This window comes from Podarcis raffonei, chromosome Z (assembly GCF_027172205.1).
Source record: "Podarcis raffonei isolate rPodRaf1 chromosome Z, rPodRaf1.pri, whole genome shotgun sequence".
In the NCBI taxonomy this organism is placed as follows: Eukaryota; Metazoa; Chordata; class Lepidosauria; order Squamata; family Lacertidae; genus Podarcis; species Podarcis raffonei.
Window position 1 is genome coordinate 48262879 of NC_070621.1, and position 23867 is coordinate 48286745.

General features: G+C 46.3%; 1 protein-coding gene and 1 non-coding gene across 11 annotated transcripts in view; one reads left to right on the plus strand and one right to left on the minus strand.

The window, feature by feature from the left end:
- Window positions 1–23867, plus strand: part of LOC128406301 (5-hydroxytryptamine receptor 2A-like) — a 239588-nt gene that overhangs the window by 202484 nt on the left and 13237 nt on the right. For 2 of the 10 annotated variants that reach the window (XM_053373596.1, XM_053373601.1), the window contains 2 exons: window positions 2719–3202; window positions 4686–5341. In XM_053373596.1, the coding sequence (XP_053229571.1) occupies window positions 4954–5341 (388 nt within the window). In that variant the 5' untranslated portion in view covers window positions 2719–3202; window positions 4686–4953. Of the gene's footprint in view, window positions 1–45; window positions 3203–4685; window positions 5342–23867 lie in introns of those variants that run through there. The other 8 variants (XM_053373602.1, XM_053373604.1, XM_053373598.1 and 5 more) reach the window with 7 other exon arrangements.
- On the minus strand, window positions 19882–19954 carry TRNAA-UGC (transfer RNA alanine (anticodon UGC)). The gene has a single exon. It is a non-coding gene; the product is annotated as a tRNA-Ala (tRNA).

Genomic DNA, 23867 nt, shown 5'->3' on the forward strand with positions numbered 1-23867 from the left:
CATAGAAAGTATAGAACTAGTGGAACAAAACAGGGACCAAACAGTTACAAGCAAAAGCCTGGTGCTCCACTGACCTGCCTGCAGCCTGGCTGCACTTTTAAATGTTCAAAAATCAAGAATACTTAAATAAGGTTTTGCAAAGAAGGGAAGACCCAAGTTAGAGCAGCAACTCCCATCTCTGATGCTATCTTTTGTGATTCACTCTCAGCCGCAACCTCAGGTAACACCTACACACCAGGGATACATCACAACATTTTGTTGCAGGGGCCCTGCTTGCTCTGAACTAATTGCCAGAGTTCTGCCACATATTAAACCCAAAATGAATTGAAAAGGCATTAGGCTGGATATTAGTGAAAGGAAGGGGAGGCTTACGGTCCAGGGAGGATGAAACAGAAGCTAAGAATTCACAGCTAGCAGAGGCAATGTATGCATAATTCATGCTTTTATTACAAGAGACGTTAATATTTGTTCCTTTAATTTACTGAGTTCAGCCTGTTCTACTGAGTTAAGTACAGGGCATTGTACTGAAGGTCAAGTGAGATGCTGGCATTTGATACCCTGGCATTAAAACTTCTCTTCCACTATTGTACCGAGGGTGGGTTTTTTGGAGCATATTGACCTGTGAGAAGTACCAATTAAAGTCTGGGAAGTTAGCTTCCCCATGGCCACACCCTGATATCTGTCTCTTGCAATGACAAAGGGAGCTTCAAGGCTGACATGATAGCAAAGATTGAAAGTCCTGAGTTTAGGGAGTGGGTTGGGAAGTCTGATCTAGGCAGTGCTCAGCCTATCTTCCTATATGCTTAAAAAGGTGTCATCATGCTCTGCAGTTTGTGTGGCCCCCAATAGACAGCCATGCCAACTGTAGCATGAGCAATAGCCAAATGGCCCAAGCAAATTGTTTAATGAAGGGAAGGGGAAGCGCTGTGAAGCACCTTCCCCTTTCCATTAAGCACACCTGCAGCGAAGTTTAATGCAAGGGGGAGGCCCTTCCCACAGCTGTTTAGCAAACTGCTCTTAGAAGTGCTTCACCCTCTTTCAAAATGGGGTGGTTGGGGTGATAGACAAGGGGGTTGAGGAAGGAGGGGAGGGGTTTTGCGAGACAGGTGAGTGAGTGAGTGACTGGGTGCAATGGACTGGTTGGATGCAGAGGAATTGTGGGAGGCACCAGTTGAGAAACCCCCAAGGGAAGAAGGCTCAGAACCCCCAAGGGATTTGTAGTGGGGTGTTGGTAAGTGGTCAACAGGAGAAGAGGGAGAAGACTGGGAGGAGGAGGTGTTAGAAGCCAAAGAGGTAACAGGGTTTGGTGAGCAGGGAGAGTCTGTGGCAGAGTGAAGTCCAGAATCAGAGGCAGAAGCTGAAGCAGGAGAACAGGAGGTCCAAAGGCAGGGATGAGTCAGGCTGGTACAGAGTCATGGGTATCTCCCCCTCCTGCTGCAAAAAGATCCCCTCCCCACTTGTCTCCCAAAACCAGAAGAGGCATGAAAAGGGCGGAGGAGAGGTTGGCGGCATGCAGGCTTGATCTCTGATTGCTTGAAAAAGGCCCTGGAGAGGAGAGGACTTAGGCAGCTGTGAGATGGAAGGGACCTTTAGCAACTGCTTCATGGGGACAAGACCTCTTGGTGATGATTGCTGTGCTCATTAGACGCAACCCTCCTGTGTTGATTGTGGTTTTGCTAATAAAGAGTTAACTCCAACTTACAAGGTGTGATTTACTGCTGGCTTCCTCTTGTGAGTGGGTGGGGAGTGAGGGATAAAGGGAGGGTGTTTGGTTAGGTGTGGGAGAAGGGCAAAGGGATAAACATGATTGATGAGCAGAGCAAGCTGGGGTGGTGGCCTCTAGTACAAAAAATATTGATATGAGTTGTGAGTTGCAAGCAGAGCTGCATTTGGGATAGCAGTTGTGGGATAATGTGAGCTAGAGAAAATAGTTGCTGTCTGTAAAACACAGCAAGCTGAAGGGAGGCCGAGCCATGGCTAGTGTGTTTTTGCATACATTGGCTGCTATGTTTATGTGAGAAGCAAGACCCTCTTGGGGTGTGAATGTTGTGAACTCCGCCATCATAGGCTCTGGTTGTTTATACATGTATCGGTAAATCATATATAATAAAGACACAATCTCTGCTGTGCCTCATTTCCAAAGGAAACATGAACCCCTTATAGGTGCATGGACCCTTGGAATCTCACACTACTCAGAGATTGGTGTGGCAGATAGCAATGTACAATTTTGTTCAGTGTGGTGTAGTGGTGAGTGTCCGACTAGGACCTGGGAAACCAGGGTTTGAATCCCCACACAGTCATGAAGCTCACTAGGTGACCTCTCTGCCTAACCTACCTCACAGGGTTGTTGTGGGGATTAAATGAGAAGCGGGAGAACCACATGCACTACCTTGAGCTCCTTGGAGGGAAAAATGCTGGGATATAAACACAATGAATGAATAAATAATAAATAATATACCACAAGGTGAAGAATTGCTGTTCAGAAAGATGAATTTCATAAGGTTCGAATGTAGATTGTGCACTATGCATGTGAACTTAGTCGACACGTGCGGAATATATGCATTTTCTATATTTCTTAAAATGCACTCTTTGTGAATTTTCTTAGTGCAGAATAGGTGATGGGAAGTGCTTTGTTGTTGTTTTTACAAAGAAAAAAACCCCTCAGCAATCACCACCTTGAGTCTTAATTCTCCTTCCATCTTTCACATGGACTGCAAGCAATACAGAAGGCGACAGGAACAAACTGTGTGGGAGATCACGAACATTCAGCATCCCGGTACCTGGTATGTGAAGAGAGCGAGCTGTCACCCACATAAAATGCTCTGAAAGCTATTTAGCGTGCTGGATTTTGAACAGGGGAAACACTGCTGTGTGGGTTTCTCCCCCCCCCCCCCGTTAATGGGAAATGTTTCCATTCCTGTTTTGTCTTCAAAAAGCTCTTTCATTTATCTTCTCCCCCTCCCGTCTTTTTACTCTTTCTCCAGTAAACGTGGCTGTTTCACTTTCACAGCCCTCACAAGAATATATCTGGCAGGTCTGAACAGCAGCTCTGTAATTGAGCCTTAATAAACCCTCATCAATGTATTTCAGTTCCCTTGGAGTTTTTACTACTTCAATAGATCCCCTTCTGCTCTGACGGCATTGTCCTGCAACTTTCAGCTGGAGCTAATAATGACTTCTCTACCTGGCTTCCTCCTTCTTAGTAAGTGTCTGGCTGTGCCAGGTTTGGGAAGAATTATTATTCTTTCCTTCCACTGCATACCTGGAAATAGGGGGGTGGGGTTAATTGTTTATAGTTGCTGCTCAGGTGCTGCTATTGATTAGGGCTCTGGCTTTCTGCAGCCAGGCCACCCCTCTGGCTGTAATTATGTGTTTGCTTCTGACTGCGGACAAGTGAAACGACATAGAGAGGGTGATGGATTGGGAGAGAACTGAATGAGCATCTTTTGTGTAGCATTGTGGGCTACCTGGGCCAGTTACACATACACAGGTTGCAGCAAGTGCTTTGAAAGCAACTTCCTTGCCCATCTCTGGAAGGGCTGAGCTCTTTTTTAAACACAGCACTACAGCTGAACTCTTCCTTTTGAACACAGCAATGGCCAAAAGCAGGATGAATTAAACCATGGCTAAAATTGTGTCACCTGTGTCTGCAACTAAAGTCTCTCTGGCTACAATGTCCACAGCTGGAGGCAGTAATGCTTCTGAATACCAGTTGCTGGAAACCACAGGAAAGGAGAATGCTCTAGTGCTCTGGTCCTGTCTGGGGCCTTTCCTGAGGCATCTGGTTGGCCACTCTGAAAACATGCTGCTGGGCTAGATGAGCCATATGACAGAAGGAGATCCCCCCCCCAATACCCTCTTTCACCATACCATGTATAATTTATATAGCACATAATCCAATCATGTGTCCCTCTGACCCATCTTTAGAGGGGGGAAACCTTCTAGTTTAGGGGGGTTAAGGTTGTTGTGTCTTTTAAGGAAATAACATGCAATACACCCAAAGTCTAGTTTTTCTTTCTTTTCTTGGTTTGCTTATTTTGCATGACTTCCAACACAGCTCTCTCAAATTAGACTTACAGTTGAAGTATATTAGCCAAAATTCAGTCCCCAGGACAGCATGTGTCTGGACCCCTTGCTTTTATTTATAGTTCTCCTGCTTCATGCCAAGATGTGTTTAATGGCCCTGAACAGTTCCATTTAGGGCAGTGGCCTATTTTTGGCCTTCCTTTTCAAAATTGGCTTGGGAGATCTGCCTGCCATAGGTAGAATTCCAGAGGAGTGGCAGGCATGTTCAGTCTGCTGCTGTAGAAACAGCAGAAGGTCTTGGAAGACCAGTGGGTTCATTTTGGTGGAAGGTTTCCTGGGCCAGATAGAGCTCTTGACATGAGTAAAACCAGAGAGGTCCTCTTCAAATTACGCATGGCTCCTCGGCTAACCTGCAGAAGTTGTGTGCTGAACATAGCTCCTCAGCCAAGGATGGAGACCCATCAGAAGCATGATAGACCTTTTGATCACTGCCTTCCTAGGACTGCAAAAAGGAGGAGGTGGGATCGTTGAGTGTCAGCTGGGAGATGTGGCTTGCGGGCTGCATCCGGCTTGGTAGGATGGAATGCTCATGTGTGATCCAGCCCTGGCTCTGCTCTGATTGCTGCAAAAATGAGGGTGCCTCTGTCTTTCCTTTGCAGAATGCTGACCTTGAGTATGAGTTGGATGTTCTTTCAAAGATCCCGTTGCCTCTTGCCCATTGGTCCTCTCAAGCCACGGAGTCCTGCCTTCACGGTATCCCGGAAGAACTCCGCTGTGGCTTCTACAAGCTTTCATCCACTATGGAAGGCCAAGTACCTTGGAGGCCCTGGTGCCATGGGATCCAGTTATTGCCTTGGACCTTATTTCCAATGAAAAAGGGATTAACACTGAGGGGCTCTTAAGGAGAGGGGGCAATTACTGGCATGAATGATGAGTGCCACTAATGGGGCTGGGGTTCTTGTTGGCCTTACAACAGTGTCAGTCCCACTAGACTTTAGCCCACACAGTGGCCTGATGTCCGGGCCACTGAGCCACAATTTGACTCTGAATCAGACTTCACCAACGTCCGATCCTCTGAATGTCTCTGAGGGGGCAGCAGCCCCTCGGAAGTCCATCGGGGACAAGAACTGGCCTGCCCTCCTCATCCTGATCATTATCCTACTGACTATTGGAGGGAACATTCTGGTCATCATGGCAGTCTCCTTGGAGAAGAAGCTCCAAAATGCCACCAACTACTTCCTGATGTCCTTGGCAGTGGCAGACATGTTGGTGGGCATCCTTGTCATGCCAGTTTCCCTCATCACCATTCTTTACGGTAAGTCACTGCCTTTGTTCAAGTTGAAGCCAGATGGAGTGGGAGGACATAGCCCTTAACTGGACAGCAGGTGGGTTTTTAAAGCCTTTTCTGACTCCTCTGATTTCTGCAGGTAAAGACCTGCTCTGTGCAGGCAGCGATGGTTATTCCTCCTTCACAGAAGCCCTGACAAAGTTCTTAACTGAAGCACATTGAGCCTAATAAATTAGAGCAGGAGTAGCCAATTTGGGTGTGTGAGGTGTTAGGGGAGGGGTAGTGCCTTTGGTGGGGGACACATTGTGCTCCTTCTGGGCTAGTTTGTCCACCTTTTGTCCCACCCTGCTCTCACCTGGGGCTCCCAGAAGCTATGAGCATGTGACAGCAGCTACACCCCAGGAAGGGCTTTGACTGCTGGCTAAACCAGTTGAGGGGAGCCAATGGGTCTCAAACCCTCTGTGAGTTAAGGAATTCCCTTGCATGCCAAGACAGGCTCTGGAAGATTGAGTGGATGAGACCACTAATGGGTCCAACAATCAAGAAAGCGGTTTCTGCATGTACTGTAGAGGGAAGTGAGGGGCAGGTGGGGCTCATCAACCTGGGAAGGTACCTCATCTAGGAGAAGGAGAACTCTGATCCTGAATTTCCACTGGCTTGTGGGATATCTTCAGGAAAAGAAAGGGCTCAGGAGAAAACCCTACACAAACCCAGAGTGGAGTCCCTAAGATGGTTGGATGGCACCTTGTACGCCTCCTTCTGGGAACTCTTGCAGCCAAGCTGGTGCCAAATGTATTGCTCTGCTTTTCTTTGGACCACCTCAGCGAAAGCAAGAGAGGGGTCTTGTCGTCTGGGCAGCCCAGGATCTTCACACACACTGTCCAGGCTTGCACTCTGGGGAGGTCACTTTGGTGCTGCTGACACAATAGTTTGACTTCACTCCTGGAGGTGCACTCCATTGTTTCTTGAGACAAATGGATGCTAACAAGCCAATGTGGTTCCCTTAAAGTGATGTTGGAGTACATCCTTGACCATTGTCCTTCTTGCTGGGGATAATGGGAGTTGCAGTACAGCAGCATCTCAAGGGCTAAGGGGGAGTCACTCCTTCATTTCTTCTCTAGGTGGGCTGCAGGAGGTGTTAATTACATGCGACACTGGGCTGCAGGTAAAAGTTGCTCCTCAGTGTGGAAGCTCCCTGTAGCTAGGAAGCCAGCCCATCAAAGAGAAAGCCTTTAACTAGTTATTTTACTTGCAAGGAAAGGTAGTTTGGGGTGGTTTTCTTAACCTAGGTGACATTCCTGAATGTGATCACTGCTGGATCAGGCCAATGCCCCATCTAGTCCAGCATCCTTTTCTCACAGTGGCCAACCAGAAGCCCATGAGCATGAATCATAGAATCATAGAATCATAGAGTTGGAAGAGACCAAAAGGGCCATTGAGTCCAACCCCCTGCCAAGCAGGAAACACCATCAGAGCACTCCTGACATATGGTTGTCAAGCCTTTGCTTAAAGACCTTCATGACTTGAGTGCAACAGCACTCTCCCCTCTTGTGATTCCAAGTATAATGCCTCTGGCAGTGGGGTAAAACGGCCATCAGGGCTAGAGCACTCTGCCACCCCAGGACTTTCCTCTGCATGCCCCTTTCCTCTGCATGTGTCAACTCAGCTCACACCTCTTGGGTAGCATCCTGGCCCAATACCCCTGAGGCTGACTGACTATTGGCTGGCAACTATTGGGGCTAGGAGGGTGGAAGACAATGAGACCAACTGCAAATGAAGCCAGAGCAAAATGACAGGCAAGAGCCACCCACTGACCAGCTGTAAGTAAGGAGGCAGGTGGGGCAGGCTAAGATGGGTGGGGCAGTACCCCCTTTGCCTTAAAGGAGCAGCCTCCAATAGGAGGGCCTTGACATCTTGCTATGAACCAAATGGAAAGTGCACAAGGAAGCAGGGTGGGGAGGAGAGTGGTTTGAATGGCCCTAGAGACATAGAATGTCTTGAGAGGTGGTGCTGCCCTCTAGCATTCCTCAGAATTACAGCAGACTGTTGATGTCACTGCTGTGGTCTTAGAATCCTGGAAGGTGTGCTGTCCCTCAGGGGGGCAGGCAATAGCTTCCTGGCAGAATACACTGCTTTATGTGTCTGGTCCCTGATTCAATTCCCACCCAGCACTCCCAACATAAAGGCTCTTCAGCAGCAGAACCATAGAAAGTTCCCCGCCTTTTCTGGGCACAGCTCTACAGGTTCTCAAGTAGAGTGGACATTACTGGAGGAGATGGGCCAAGGGTTTGGTTAAATATAAGGAAGCTTTGTATCTGTGTGTTGATGCCTTCGGGTAGTTCAGTTGGCCCTGGTCACAGGGTTGGCATTAAGATAGGCATGGAAATACAACAGGAAATGGAATGTGAATATACAGAACTGGACATGAACTAAAGGATATATAATAATAAAATAATTATGGAATATTATCCCAGTATGTGATCACAGTGGAGAGATTTTAAAATGGACATGGAGGGAAGAATTTACTATCATTCAGTGTGGAGTTACAGTGGTGGGAATTAATGGAGGTAAAGTTAATATTAAAGGGAAAATATGGTTGACATTTACCAATAATAACAACAATTTGGGAAGCCGTCTTGGACTTTTAATGGGAAAAAGAAATGAATGATTCTAAAACATCTTGACTTAAAAGAAATATTGCTTAATAGAAAGTGGAGAAGATGGGTGTTAGCATGGACTGAATGTCTTACATAATCCTTTTTTGTTTAATATAACTAGCAAATGGAAAATTGGAAGGACTTTTTGGTAGCTTTCTCTAATGTTTCTTTTGTCTTTCTATTTTCTTTCTCTTCTCTTCTCTTCTCTCATTGTCCCTTTCATTCTTTTTTGTTTGTTTGTTCGTTTTCTTTCTCTGAAGTCCATGTCTGTGGGCTTTATTAAGGTCCAGAGTATATATTCATGGGGATGGTAAAAGGTTGATGAAGGACCCTGGGTAAGAGATATGGAAATGTCGGTCTCCAAGTGAGAGCTGGGAGGAGTTACTATCTTCTGTAGGTGGGGAGGGCTAAGAATTACTTTTAAGAGAGGACACTGTATCCTACTTGCATTTTTTGTAGCAGCTATTTTATTGTATTATGAAGACTTCAATAAAAAAACCTCATCATTCACAAAGGATGATGAGGGTTCTATTCAAGATAGGCCTCCCTGAGCACTTGCCAAAGCCCACAGTGTCGTCCAAGGAGACCACCATCAACCCCCCCAAGCCTCCTTGCTGTGCCATCACTGCCTGTTCACGTGTCCTCTTCTAAGCAAGCAAGCAGGAACATGGGTGAGGAGAGAGCAGCAGCCTTCACTTATTTTGCACTCTCCTTCTGCCCAATTCTGCAGATTCATCTCAGGAAACAGGTCATGGGGTGCCAGCAGGGAGGAGATGGGCTCACTGAGGAGGGCCTCCTACTGAGGGCATTGTGTTTAGGAGCTCTCTACAACCTAGGGTCAAGTGGGTGCTAGAGGTTCCTAGGGAAGGCAGGCAATATTGAGTCAGAGAGAGCATGCAACTTGGACCCAGAGAAAGTGCCCAGGACCTTGGACAGCTCCAAGGAGCCCTGCTCAGGCTATTGTAGCCAACCAAAGCCTTGGGTAGGCTGGATGGAAGAGTTGGCTGGCCCTGGCCTTGATTCATTGCTTTTGCCTTCTTTACTAAGATTGACACATCTTCTGAGCCAGAGCATGGTGGTAGGGCTGTGTTCTCCAGGGTTTGAGTACAATTATGGTGGTCATCTCTCTGAGGAAATAGCTGAACCTCATCTGAATCTCCCTGCTGTGCAGTGCAAAGTTCCTGGACCATGGGTCACAACACCAGCACAGTCCAGTTAATGAGCCTGTTCTGCTCTGGCCATGAACTCTCGCACTCCAGGACTCATCGTGAAATTCTTTCCCTCCTTAGCTAACCTCATTTGGCAGGGTGCCACATGGAGCGATCTCACTCTGATCTGCACACTGCCAAGCTCTTGGTGGAATGCAGCCTCCCAACCCGTTTTGGCCAGCATCCAAAGCACCACACAAACTTGGTTCCCACTCACCCTGCAGAACACTGAGCATGCATTTCTATAAGCACTACATCCCACCCCAGCACCAATGCACCCTGGTGCTGTGCTTTGAAATTTGGGGAGGTGGTGATGTTTAAAAAGTCAGCTTTTGACATGGTCTGGACATTTACTGTTCCAATGAAATAAGTCCTCCACCCCCACCCCAAAAACCCCAGGCTACCGCTTTGCAAGGGGTGGGAGATGTACTTGCCTACTGTGGCTCTTAGGATCCCAGCAGCTGCTGGAACAACCCACGCTTCTCCCTAGGGAGAGCACAGCAGGCTTAAGGATCCCTATTGTTCCCAAGAATGCCACCCCAAGAAGGAAGACCAACGCTCCTGCCCATATGAGGACTATAAAAACCCACAGCTCCAAAGCATGAACCACATACAGAAAATTACACAGATGTGCCCCCCCCATCTTTATCCAGGGCAAAACTATAAAGGTAAAGGTACCCCTGCCCGTACGGGCCAGTCGTGTCCGACTCTAGGGTTGTGCGCCCATCTCACTTAAGAGGCCGGGGGCCAGCGCTGTCCGGAGACACTTCCGGGTCACGTGGCCAGCGTGACAAAGCTGCTCTGGCGAGCCAGCACCAGCGCAGCACACGGAAACGCCGTTTACCTTCCTGCTATAAAGCGGTACCTATTTATCTACTTGCACTTAAGCGTGCTTTCGAACTGCTAGGTGAGCCGCCACGGGGATTCGAACCGCCGACCATGCAATTGGCAAGTCCTAGGCACTGAGGTTTTACCCACAGCGCCACCCGCGTCCCGGGGCAAAACTATAATTCACCCTTAAAAGAAAAAACAACTTTTGGAACCTTTGGAGTGTTCTGCACGCATAGGTGTTATATGCAATGGAAGAATATGGGCCTGTGCCATTGCTGGTGCTGCTCACAAACCCAACTGCTGTTCCCTCAATATTAACTTTCCCCTTGCCGCCCCATGCATCTACTAAGCTCACTTTCCTCATTCCCAGTGCCATTTCCTCATTCAAATACAGAATTGTGACATGGCACCATAGATTCTCCAAGGAGGGAGGGGTCTCATTGGAGGTCACAGGCTTTGTCTTAGGTGCAGGGGTGGGGCGCCACCACCATGCAGGCTTAACAGGCCTCCTCCTTTGGCCCACAAGGCCATTTCCCTAAGGCTGTACTCACCTGCCCTCCACCTGACATCATATGTCACACAGCTAATCCCTGCAGAAAGCAGGGCTGAAATTTTCATCCGTCAGCTGCTGTGTGGAGAGTTCAGTCCTGCTTTCAGTGCAAGCCCCCTCCTAATCATATGCTTAGTGGCTATCTAGACATCCACTGCAGCAAGGGAAAACACTTTGCACATGCTCAAGTGTGTCACTTTCATTTTGCATGTTCAAAATGAGACAGGCTATTGTTTATTTATTTCATAAAATTTATATACCACTTATTAAAAAAACCAACAACCTCAAAATGCTTTACAAAAACAACAAAAATCATTAGTAAAAGCAATTAAAATGTTCAGTAAATTAAAACTAGGAATAAACTAAAGACACATTAGTATCCTAGATATCTATGTAGGCTCGTCTAAACAAAAATGTGCCAAAAAGAGTACAGTGAAGGTTTCTTCCTGATGTTAATAGACAGGGAGTTCCAAAGTGCAGGTACTGTCACACTAAGAGATCAATTTCTTACAGATGTGAAATGGATGTTATGTGACACCTGCAGTGGTGCCAATTCCACTAAGTGAAGCAGCCAATTGGGCACGTGTAGGGATAAGGAGATCTCGTAGGTGAACTGGTCCCAAGTTGTTAACGGCTGCATATGCTAATAGAAGCATCTGGAATGGGGCCCAGTAGCAAAGCAGCAACCAGTGCAGATATCTGAGCACAGGTATTAACAGGGCCTTCCTCCTGTCAGTTATCGTGCTGCAGCTTTCTGCACTAACTGCAACTATGAGGGAAGCCCCACATAGAGGGTACTGCAGTAATCCAGTCTTAAAGGAACCAGCACAGGAACTATGGTGGATAAACTTTCCCAGTCCAGTATGGTGGCCTGGGACAAACCCATTAGAAGTGGAGACCTGTAAAACAACAGCAGCAGTAATAAATCCTAAGCAAGCCCTTTGATACCTGTAAATCAGTCTCTCTCTGAACCAAAATGCATTTGGTCCAACATCTGCTCTAAAGGAAATTGCCACCCGACCTCCCACTTTGCATAACAGCCTCTTAATTCCGACAGAAGCATTAAGAGGCCCCTTAATGCCCATTGTGCCTTGAAGTATTCATGCACCTGGGCTTGTGTGGCTGGCTGCTGGCGCGTCTCCGTTTGTGTGGAAGAATGAACATTGGAAATTGCGTCTCTGAGTTGCTTCTCTAGCTAAAAGGGTCTTAAGTCACAGGTGATTAAAAAGGCTTTTCTCTGCTTTGAAGCCCTGGAGAACGATTATGAACCTGGATAAATACTGGGGTGCAAAAGACTCGTGAGTGTGGCTCTTTCAAGTCTCTCTATCTGGCCCCTAGATCTCTCTGCAGGCTGCATACACTCTGTCCAGCCTTGCACCTTCCTTGAGTGGTTTTGCCTGACTGGGATATGTCTTTGAGCTTTGATCATGCCTCTTGCTCCCCTGGGCAGAGGATAGAAAGATGTCTGTGCAGAAGCTAGCCTATTGTAGAAGTGTAAAATTTGCATTCATTCATCCAGCCACTTTGGCCTCTGGCCCTGCTCACCACTGGCCTGCAGCGTCTGATGGTTGCTGAGAAGGGAACATGGCCATCAGGCTGAAAAAGTTTCCCCAGGTTCCAGAGACTGAACTTGGGACCTTCTGCATGCAAAATGGATGCTCTGCCACAGAGCTTTAGCAGTCAGGGTGAACCCTTGTTCAACAGTTGCACACTACAAGGATTTTGGCCCCTGAAACTTTTCCTGGGAAGCAGCTTGTCTTTCAGAGCTGAATCTCACCTTTCAAAAACTGCTTTTCATTTTATCAAATGCCCCCTGCACACATATTTTCTTCACCGTTTCCCCACATGTCCTCCTCACCACCCCACCCCCACCCCCCGCCTCTGGCATTTTTCTCTCTCTATCAAATCAGTATATAAAAACCAGTAGACATCATTTCACATAGAAACCCCTCACACCCTGTGAGCAGGCTTTTGAAGGTGAAGGCCATGGTATTTCTGTTGGGAACAGCTGGAGGAAATGTTCAGAGCTGAAACAAAATGAAAGACTCCTGCTGGAATCTTTGGGTCATGCTGCTAGGCTTTGAAACAGGAGGGTGCTGAAAGGAATGGGGTGGGGATTGCAGTGGCCTCATTTCTCCAAACTGCCCCCTTCTCCTCCTCCTCCTCCTCCTCCTCCTCCTCCTCCTCCTCCAGCACAAGCCCTCAAGCAGCAATGCTGCAGCTGATGAAGGAGAATGACCATAGCATTTCAGCTCTCTGTGTTGTGACATTTTAAATGCTGCCATGTTGTGTATGGGGTGTTAGGAGAGGGGTAGTTCCTTTGGTGGGGGACACATCATGCTCCTTCTGGGGGAGTTTGTCACCTTTGGTGCCCCCCACAGCTCTCAGATGGGGCTCCCAGAAGGTGTCAGCATGAGACAGCAGCCACACCCTGGAAAATGGCTTTTAGTGACTGGGTAAACCAGGTATGGGGAGCTGATGGGTCTCAGACCCTGGTGAGCTAGGAACTTCCCCTGCATGCAAGACAGGCTCCAGCAGATTGAGTGAATGATACCTATAGTGGGCCCAATAGTCAAGAAAGCAGTTTCTGCATGTGATGTAGAGGGAAGTGAGGGGCAGATGGGGCTCGTCCACCTGGGAAGAAGGAAAACTCTGGTCCTAAACCTCCACTGCCTTGTGGGATATCTTTGGGAGAAGAAAAGGCTAAGAGACTCCAGCCTGAAACCCTGGGGCCCACTACCAATCAGTGTAGATGACACTGTGCTGGAGCCTGGATAAATTGACAGCTGTGTATGCACCATTCACAGTTGCCCATGACCCTGAACCTCTGAAGTTAGAATCCAGAAGAGGCATCCTGCTGAACCAGTCAAACCAGTTCCTTTGGTCGTAGCCGCTCAGCTAAGTACCCACCACCAGCATCTTAAAGACGTTGTTCTTCTGCCATAGGGACAAATGAGTGGGCCTTTTCACACCTCACTGCCTGGATGCCACATTGTCTTAAGATGGAGAGCCATAGGCCAAAGGGGTCAGGGTACATGTAGGTTTTGGCTATTGGAATCTGGATACATAGAGGCTTGTCATTCTCTGTGCTGGACCCAAAAAGCTATGACCTGGGGATATCCCTGGGAACCTAATGAGGGAGACAAGATCTGTTCTGTCAGTTCTATGAGACACTCCATCCTAAGCTTAGCTTGTAGATAGGTATAAATAAAATAATATGCCCTAAAGATACCACAGTCTCCATTAATCTTCATTCCTGGGAAATCATCAAATCCTTGGTAAGAGATTGGGGTGTGTGTGTGTGTGTGTGTGTGTGTGCGTGTGTGTCCCTCTCAAAGTGCCTTCTATACAATATCTAAGTGCAAATAAATCTGCAAAACTCACATCAAATAAAAGTAAACATCTTACAAAATCATCATACTGCACCCCAAAAAATGTAAAGCCAAATAACTGGCTGGAATAATAAAAGAGTAAATTGAACCAGCAAAGATCGTTCGGTAAAACTACCTAAGATTTGAAAAACATTACAGGCAGTTAAAACCTTATAGGACTGCAGCATCTTTCACAAGAAAGCCATCTGAAAGAGAATAGGAAAAAGAATATTAAAAACAGCCTCTTCCTTTCAACTCTCTGTGCTAGCTTTTGTTAAGATTAAATTCTCAGTGTCTGTCAGGGTCCAAGGCAGCCTCCAGCTTGGTATCCTTCAGATGTTTCTGGTCCTCTGCCCCACATCATCCCTGGCCATTTCCTGTGCTGGCTGGGGCCAAATGGGACTTGTAGTCAGGAACCTCTGGAGGGCAGCATGTTGAGGAAGACTCACTGACGCCGACTGGCAGTGACTCTCCAGAGTTCCAGAGCCATGTCTTTTCCAGCTATATCTGGGGAAACCAGGGATTGAGCATGGAACCTTCTGCATGCAAAGCAGGTGCTCTACCACTAGGGAATGAGGGAAAAGTTCAGTTCAATTCACATTTAAAGACTAACTTTGAAAATTTGCATTTTCCAAATGCAAAGCAAAACACAACACAACTATCCTTTGAAAGCCACACTTCTCTGAATTTTGCCTCCAGTTTGTCTCCAGTCAAACAATGTGTACAAAAATGCATATACAAGAACAAAGTGGGCATATAAATGCATGTGTTAGTAAAAATAGCATGCAAGGATGCATTATAACTAGGGGAAATTGCTTTGGAAAAATGTGTTTACAGTGGTACCTCGGGTTAAGAACTTAATTCATTCTGGAGGTCCGTTCTTAACCTGAAACTGTTCTTAACCTGAGGTACCACTTTAGCTAATGGGGCCTCCCGCTGCTCCTGCGCTGCCGCCGCACAATTTCTGTTCTCATCCTGAAGCAAAGTTCTTAACCTGAGGTACTATTTCTGGGTTAACGGAGTCTGTAACCTGAAGCGTCTGTAACCTGAGGTACCACTGTATTAGGCGGATTGCATATAAAAATGTGTATGACAGAAATTTGCCCCTAAATGCTAATGGGTATTCATGATGAGTTAAAAACAAAAAAATGCAATCTGATGCAGAAATATGGAGAAGAAAAGTTGGAAAAAACAGAAAGTAACAGAAACTTATGTATTCACCCATCCCTAGCTACCACTGTCCCTTCACTTTGACAGCCCCAATCATCAGCTAACCTGGGTAGGAATTATGGAAGTTGGGGTCCAACAACAACAATGTCTCGGGACCTGAGCTTGAAGAACATTAACTATGCTCAGTATGCTTAGTGATCAATCACACAAGCAACAGCTAGCGCTGACTATATGAAAGTGATGTGTCTCCTAGGATAGCTGTGAATGGCTTGAGATCCTAATTGCAAAAGTGGTGCACTGATTGCTGGACTCTGGAGAGAAGTCCAGGATCCCTTGGGCTAGGGAGGTCTCAGGTGACCAACTAGAGAGCAGCTGATGATGTGGCAGTGGCAAACTAGCCAGCCTTAGCACCAGAGCTGGCCTGGGCATGGCAATGCTCACTTGGACTAGCTCTGGTTGGCACAACATCCTCCCTCCCTTCCTTTAAAAAAGATTGTAGCCAGAGGCTGGGTACATACATGGTTGCAGATGCTGGTTTCGTTATTCTTACCTTAATAACTTATTAGCCTTTTCTACAATGGGATTGGGCTTATTCCCCAATAAATATGCTTAGCATCTGAAGCAAACCTGGTTTTCTTCCTTTAGTCATGATGGTGCTATGATTTGTATGAGATTAAAATGCAAAAGTGCACATACCTTTCTTTTAAAAAACAAAAATCTGGATTGGCAAGCTGTTTTTCTTTTCTTTTTTCTTGATCCTTTTGCTGTGACATACCTGGAATGTAGAAGTAGCAGGCTGGATGAAAGGAGAGATATGCCAATTGTGTGCTTCAGAAATGAAGTAATGCATATTCCACACCCTCTGTAGGGCCATTAAAGTCCAGGGTCTAAAATTACTTTGCTACAAAACTATTAATAAGCAAGAATGCTTAACAGAGAGAGAGAGAGAGAGAGAGTGTTTCCCCCCTCCCTGACCTAAAAGCGTGCATCTCTGAACATATTCCTTTATGCAAGGGGGTGGGGGGCTTGCTTCCCCACTTGAAAACCATTATCCTGGAGAACGTATTTTGCTCCTAGTGATGCTCCACTTTGCACAAGGAAGTCTAGTTCTCTTCTGTTGAGTCTAATGAAGTCAATTAAGCATTTTTCGCATCAAGCATTTGCTCGGACACCCTGTTCTTCTCAAAAGCATCTCCCTCCCCTTTTCTAATATGTTAACATAAATTGTGTCAGTCAGTGCCATGAGCCCATTACATCAGCAGCCCAAGTCAATTAAGTCACTGCCCTCCGCAACGTTTATCAGTTAACCTTCTCTTCTTCTTCTTCTTTTTTTCCTTCTTTTTTTTTTTTTTGGTAATGTCTTGCACTAATGGACAACTTGCATTTGACATCCTTTAATGTTTTCTGTAGCACGCAATTCCTGAAGGACTAATTAAATAAGTATGTTAATTAATAGATGGCGAGGTACAGAGAGCAGCAGATAAAAGCTAACTGTTGGCTTACATGGTTGGAGTCACGTTTGACAATTGTATTAGGAACTGAACCATTGGCAAGAACTGAACAGGGAATCTCTTGAGCGGGTTGTGGATTCAGCACTCTTGTTAGGAAGGGGCATCCTTGCCAAAGTCAGCCTTTCACCATTTTCACATGTTACAGAGGGCAAACCCAGGTTGCCAACCATCAGTCAATCCTCATTCCCCTGAGGAGCATTCAGGTGTTTGGCATATTCAGCTGCTACAATTTTAAGCAGCTTAAGGCGGGCAGTGATAAATATTAGGTGCAAAGAGGCACTTAAGCAGGAGTGAGAAGACCTGTGTTTTCCACACAGATGTTCTTGGACTCCAACTCCCAACAGCCCCACCCAGCATGGCCAGTAGTCAGGGGTGATGGGATTTGCATGCTGGTAGGTGGTTCCCCATTTTCAACACATGGGGAATGTGCAGACATCCAGGTTTGTTTGTTTTTTATTTGACAGAAGTGGGTGCAGCCAAGTGGGTTTTACAGCTCTGCTTCAACCTTGATTCACTTCTTGGTGTGTCATGTATTTCCTACCTGGAATGGAATAGTCTTCGTCTTCAATTCCACCAATATCCACACAGAGCTGTGTCCAGAGTTAGTTGTACAGTTAGGCAGAGTGGGCTGATTGGTAAGGAAAGGAGCACAGATGGATCCATCCCCTTCCCACCATTCCTCCTGAGACTTTTGGTTGTTCCCCTCTGTTGGAGGACAGAGCTCTGTGTCCTGTACCCTCCAAGCAAGCCTTCCATGACCAGTGTCAAATTACAATTCAGCTGCCAGCTCAGTTGGTTTCAGTAAACTGAATGGGGAAACACCCATCAGTTGCCTTAGGCAGCAAAAAAAAAATTATTCATTACTCGTTTATTGCATTTCTATCTCACCTTTTTCTCAAAGGAGCTCAAGGTGGCGCACATGGTTCTCCTCTTCTTCAATTAATCCCTACAACAGCCCTGTGAGGTAGGTTAGGCTGAGGGCAGTGATTGGCCCAGGGTCACCCAGGGAGCTTCATGGCCGAGTGGGGATTTGAACCCTAGTCTCCCAGTCCTTAGTTTGACACTCTAACCACTACACCACACCGGCTCTCTATGAAATTTCCCAGGTTTGGCTGCATCCAGTAATTTGAGGAATGAGGAACACCTGTGTCCGCCCCCGATTTTGTTGGACTCCCATCAGCTCTAGCCAAGATGGCCTACCGTTAGGGATGATGAGAATTGTAGTCCTACACCATATCATGCCTCTTTGGGTGCTGCTTTTGCTTAATTAGGAAAAAAAAGTTAAAAGGGGGATTGTTTTGCCTTAAATTGATTTTTTTAAGGGGGGAAATGCAACTATATTAACTGTCCCTTAAGGACGAGTTTTATGATATTACAACGCAGTACAAACGTGTTAATAATGTTTACCCTCAGGCCTCTTGAAATTGAAATCAATGACTCAGTGAGTGTCAAACACAACTGAGTTAAAGCTTGGTGTGTGTGTGTGTGTGTGAGAGAGAGAGAGAGAGAGAGAGAGAGAGCGCAAATAAATCAAGAGGGAAAACAGTCTGGTTCACAAAGTACACTGAGCCACGGCTTATTAATCTGTGATTTGTTTGATCATCCAAACCTTCCGCAGCTGCTTAACTGTGGCTTATTTAGTGCCAACAAACCACAATGTGAAGCCTAGCTTGTTCATGGCTTACAAACCTTGGGCGGCTTTAACTATGGGGTGGTATTACTTGTGAGCACAGTGCCCTTCCTTAGCCATTAGGCCACCCCACCCCAGTGGCTGACAAAGATGCAAAGGCACAAGGCAAGAGCATCTGGAAAACAAAGCAAACTTTGCAGAAATGGTGGGGGTTGGGACAACTCATGGTTTGTTAAATAAACTATAGACTGAACAAACCATGGCTTACTATTCAGTGACTTGAAGTCAAACATCAGTGTGGTACAATTGGCCATGTATTTAAAACCCAGCCTTCCCCAGCCTTATACCCACCAGATGCTTTAGACACCAGCAATCATCATTCCTTACCCTTGGTCATGCTGGCTGGATGTGAAGCACTGGCTGGTAGGAAAGCAATTGCTTTATCTTAGAGCATCCTTTTCCAAACTGGGGGACTCTGAACTAACATCATCCCTACTAAAACTAGCTTGGGCTGACAGGAGTAAGAGTCCAACAAACATCTAGAGGCCAGCAGGCTGCTGTCACAGGAGTGTGCTAATCAGTAATCACACAGTTCAAAGTTGGAGTTAACTAATTATTAGCAAAACATGATCCCCACAGACTTGGTTGAGTAGCAGGCCCAATGAATAGAGCAGCTCATCCCCAGTAGCCTTACTCCTTGAAAATCAGTTGCTGAGACTGAAAGTCCCCACCTCCTCACAGCCATCTAAGTCCGCTCCTTTCCAGGGCTTTCCCCAAGCAATCGGAGACAGTGGCTGTGTGCAGCCAACCTCTCCTCTGCCCTTTTCATGCCTTTTCTGGTTCTGGGAAACCAGGGGGGAGGGGAGCTTGTTGCAGCAGGAGGGTGAGGCACTATTGTCTCTTCACCAGCTTGACTCATCTCTGCCTCTCAACCTTCCTCCTACCCTACTTCAGCTTCTTCCTCTGCCACAGACTCTCCCAGCTTACTAAACCCTGTTGCCTCTTCAGCTTCCAACACCACCTCCTCCTCCCAGGCTTCTCACTGTTGTCCCACCACCACTCCCCAGGCTCTGAGCCTTTCTTCCCTTGGTGGTTCCCCAACTGGTGCCTCCCTCCATTTCTCTGGGCCAACCAGTCCACAACATCTGCTTTGGTTAAAACAAAGGAAAGCACACCCTCTGGTGGCCTGGGGTGATTTGTGGTGTGGTCATTACAGCAGAAAGACTCAAAGATGGGTCTCATAAGCACAGAGGAAGCTGCCTCATACTACCTCAGACCATTGGCCCATCTGGCTCAGTACTGCCTAGCAGTGTTTCTCAAACTTGGGTCTCCAGTTGTTGTTGGACTACAACTCCCATTATCCATAGCTAGTGGGACAAGTGGTCATGGGTGATGGGGACAACAGCTGGGGGCCCAAGTTTGAGAAACAATACGCAGTGGCTCTCCAGAGTTTCAGGCAGGCAGTATTTCCCGGTCCAACCTGGGGATGCCATCAAGGATTAAATCTGGGACTTTCCACATGCAAAGTAGATGTTCTACCCCTGAACACTTCCCCTAAGCAGTGGTTTCTGATTTTGCTTCAGGGGCAAGGTATGGTAGCTCTTCAGAGTGTCTGGCAGGTGACACTCCCTTCATTACCTGGAAATGCCAGGGATCGAACCTGGGATCTTCTGCATGCAAAGCAGATGCTCTACCACTGAGCTACAGCCTCTACCCAGAGGACCTAGAAGTGTTGGTGAAGAGCTATGGTCCATTTTCACACTTACTTCCCATTTGCCTGTGTTTGCCCCTGTTGCACTTCATCTCCATCAAGGCACCTCCAACCCCTCGTTTTCTCTTCAGTGACAGATGCAAGGCTTCAAAGCTCCAGATTTCCACTTCCAAGTGTTTTGCCGACAATCGGCATGACACACAGCTTGTGTTTTTTCCTTGTTGCTTGCTTTTTGTGGCTTCCTCAGCTGTGATACCCATTTGCCTCTTTGGATTTTGACTTTCCAATAGGCACCGTAGTTCATGCTTTCTGCTGGATTTATTGCAGCCAAGCAAGGAGTGAGGGGCATGAGTGAAATGCAGCTATGATTTGTAGCAGTTGGGTTTTAGAATACTGGAAAGCAAAATAGCGTGTTAATTTGAGTATGCCTAACTCATGTTTCCCCAAAGTATGAAACACAGCTGTCCTTCGAAACTTGCACCTCTCAAAATTTGGCAATGCAGTTCTCTAGCCAAAAAAAATAAAGTGTACAGAAATGCATATATTGGGAGTATTCTGCATTAAAAATGCATATATTGCTGAAAATAACGTACAAAAGTATTTTGTATCAGTAAAACATCTTGCAAAAATGTTCATACAGTGCTACCTCAATTTTTGAGCATCTCAGAAGCCAAACATTTTGGTTTTTAAACACCAAAAACCTGGAAGTAAATGCTTCCGTTTTCGAACACACCTCAGAAGTTGAATGGCTTCCACTGCATCTCCGCCCCCATTTTCTCCATTGACTTTACTGACCACCCTTTGCTCCTCGGTTGTCGAACGTTTCGGAAGTTGAATGGTCTTCTAGAATGGATTACGTTTGACAACTGAGTTACCACTGTATCAGGCAAAATTGCATGTGCAAACTGTACCTGTCAGGAGTAATGCATCCTAAAAGGCTGCTGATTTTTGTGAGGCCTTTTTCTAACAGCAACAACTAAATATCACAACTGATGCAGAAATTTTATGGCCACATGACCCTGATTTCATCTGATCTCAGAAACTAAGCAGGGTCAGGCCTAAAGGGTACTTGGTTGGGAGGCCACTTGGGACTACAGGTTCAGTGGTACCTCGGTTTTCAAATGTAATCCGACCATTTGAGTTCTGAAACATTCAAAAGCCAAAACCTCAATAGCCGACAGCTAGCATTCAGGATCTTGCACTCAGCGGAAGCCGCGTGGCATGTTCGACTTCCAAAAAGTGTTAGAAAACAAGCATTTATATCTGGGTTTATGGCTTTCAAAAACCAAAACGTTTGACTTCCGAGATGTTCAAAAACCGAGGTACCACTGTAAAGTCTCCAATTGCCCCCAAAATGCTGGGACTGTCATGAAAACCCTTAAGCCACCAAGGTATCTTATTTTGTCACACAGAGTCCCAACTTCCCATCTTTGTTGAGGTACGTTAACTGGAAATGGCTTCATATTAGAGGAAGCATGAATTGGTGACTGAGGCGGCCTTCTCCTCCTCCTCCTCCTCTTCCTCGTCCTCCTCCTCCTCCTTTGTCACCGCTCTTGGGAGTTGGAGAAGGAGGGGTGGGGAAAGAGGAAACAGTCTTGCACCAGGTCCTCCTAGGGAGGGAGCCAGGCAGGCTGTCCAGCTGGTGGTGTAGCAGCAGCAGCAGCAGCAGGGAAAGGAAGAAGAAGGGAGAGCAAGGCAACAGGGATGCCCATGCCTCCGTCCCTGCCATGGGAGGCTGTGGCTCTCTAGCCTGGCAGGCCCTCAGCCACTCACCCAGCTGGCCAGAGAAAGTGAGCCAGGTCAGGCCTGAAGAGAAGGCAGCAGCTGGAGGAGACCCTAGGAAGGAGCGGGCTCTTGGGGGGGATGTGCAGTGGAGATGGGTGTTGCTGGTGGGGTGCAGGCAAGCCTGTGGGGACTGGAGTTTGAGGGGTGGGGGCAAGGATGTTGTGGTGGTTGAGGGTGGGTGCTGGAATTAGCTGGGCTCTCGTTGTTTGCAAAATGAAAAACTTTAATAAAAATATTAACATGCCAAAAAAAATGCCTCTCCCCCCCCCCCAGCAGTGATAGTGATGTGGAATAGAATGTCCCTGTTTTCAACAGAGGAATTTCGGAGGGTATGGTACAGGGTAATGTAGCCTTTAGAAGACAATGTGGTGTGTATTGGCTTGAGTGTTGGGCTAAGTTCTGGGAACCAGGGTTCTAATCCACACTCAGCCATGAAACTCGCTTAGGTGATCTTGGGCCATTCACTGCCTCTCAGTCTAACCTTCCTCACAGGGTTTTTGTGACCAGAAAATGGAGAGGAAGAGGAACTATGGAAGCCAATTTGAGCTCCATAGAAGGAAAAAGGAGGGAATGAATGAATGAATGAATGAATGAATGAATGAAATGTTCAGAGCTGAGCTTAAGAATGAGAAAGAAGAAGAAAAGCTGAAACTGACAAATCTGCTCCATCCCTAATGCCCAGGCAGGCTGCCAACTGCTGACCCTGGCTGATAGATCACAACTCTGCCATGTCTGTCTGATGAGTAGATTCCTCCTTCTGAGCACAGGGAGCTGCTCTTCTGCCCATCAGCCTCCCCGTGGAGCCACTTGCTTCTTAAGCACAATCACACTCTTGTGGTTTTGGCTTGAAAAGCAAGTTCTGTTTGGATTTGGGTTTTTAAACAGCAGCATTGCTCATGTTCTGAATAACACAAAACGAAAATAATTATCTCCGAAGTATTTAGTCAGTATGTTAAAAAGAATGAATTGTGTGTGTTGTGTTAACTGCCATATGTTTGTCAAAATGCTAATTAAAATGTGTGTGCTTCCTGGGCTATTTTTACTCCTGCATCCCAACCTTGCTCGGCAATCTGCCATAATGATGGACTAACAGGCAGTTGAAAATTTCAAGCTCCTGTTTTTGAACAGAGCTTTAAAAAATATTTCATTTATTAATTGCATTTCTATCCCCTGCCCCTCCTCCCCAAGGAGCCTAGGGTAGCAAGCAAACACACAATTTAAGAACAAAAAGAAAACAAATTAATTCTAAAACAAATTAAAGCATTCTAAAAACAATCAGAATTAAAATGTCTAAAAGCAGTTTCCGTTTAAAATATTCTAAAAGCTATCACAGTTAAAAACATACTTGCATCTAATGACCTCAAGATTTCCAGGAGCAGTGTACTTCATCCACCAAATGCCTGATTATACAGGAATGTTTTCAAATTCCTCCTGAAAGTTACTAATGGCAGGGATCTTACTCGGGAGGGCATTCCACAATGGGAATTTTATCTTGCCCCTTCTCCATGGGGCTCTGGGTGTCATATTTCGCTCTCATCCACCCACCCATTATATCTTCATAGCAACTCTGTGAGGTGGGTCAGGCCGACCAAGGGATGGTTGGTCTAAATTAACCCAGTGAGCTTTAAGGGTGAGCAGGGATTTGTTTGCACTCAGGATATTGTAGAGCTTGCAAAGTGTCCTGAAAACCCTCTTAGGAGGGAAGGTTAAAATATTTGGGGCTCTGTGATTTAGTGGGGGGTGAAGGTGAGGGTGAGGGGGAAGGTCACTAAGAGGGTACCTGTAGAGGTGTGCAAGATTATCCATGATGTCAAAAAAGGTGAATATGGAGTTTTTCTCCCTGTCACATAGCCTTGGAACCTGAGCTGGAAGCTGACCATTAGAAGATCCAGGGCAGGTAAAAGAAAGTACATATTTAGGAAGCACAGAGTTAAACTATGGAATTTGCTACCACAAAATGGCCACCAATTGCACAGCTTTTAAAAGGGAACTAGACAAATTGCATTTTATTTGTTTATTCATAACAATATTTGTATACCACTATACCACTTAAAATTATTAAAGCAGTTTACAGCAATTATAAAAGCATAAAGAGCATAAAAGCATGCAGTAAAAGCTTTAAAAGTTCA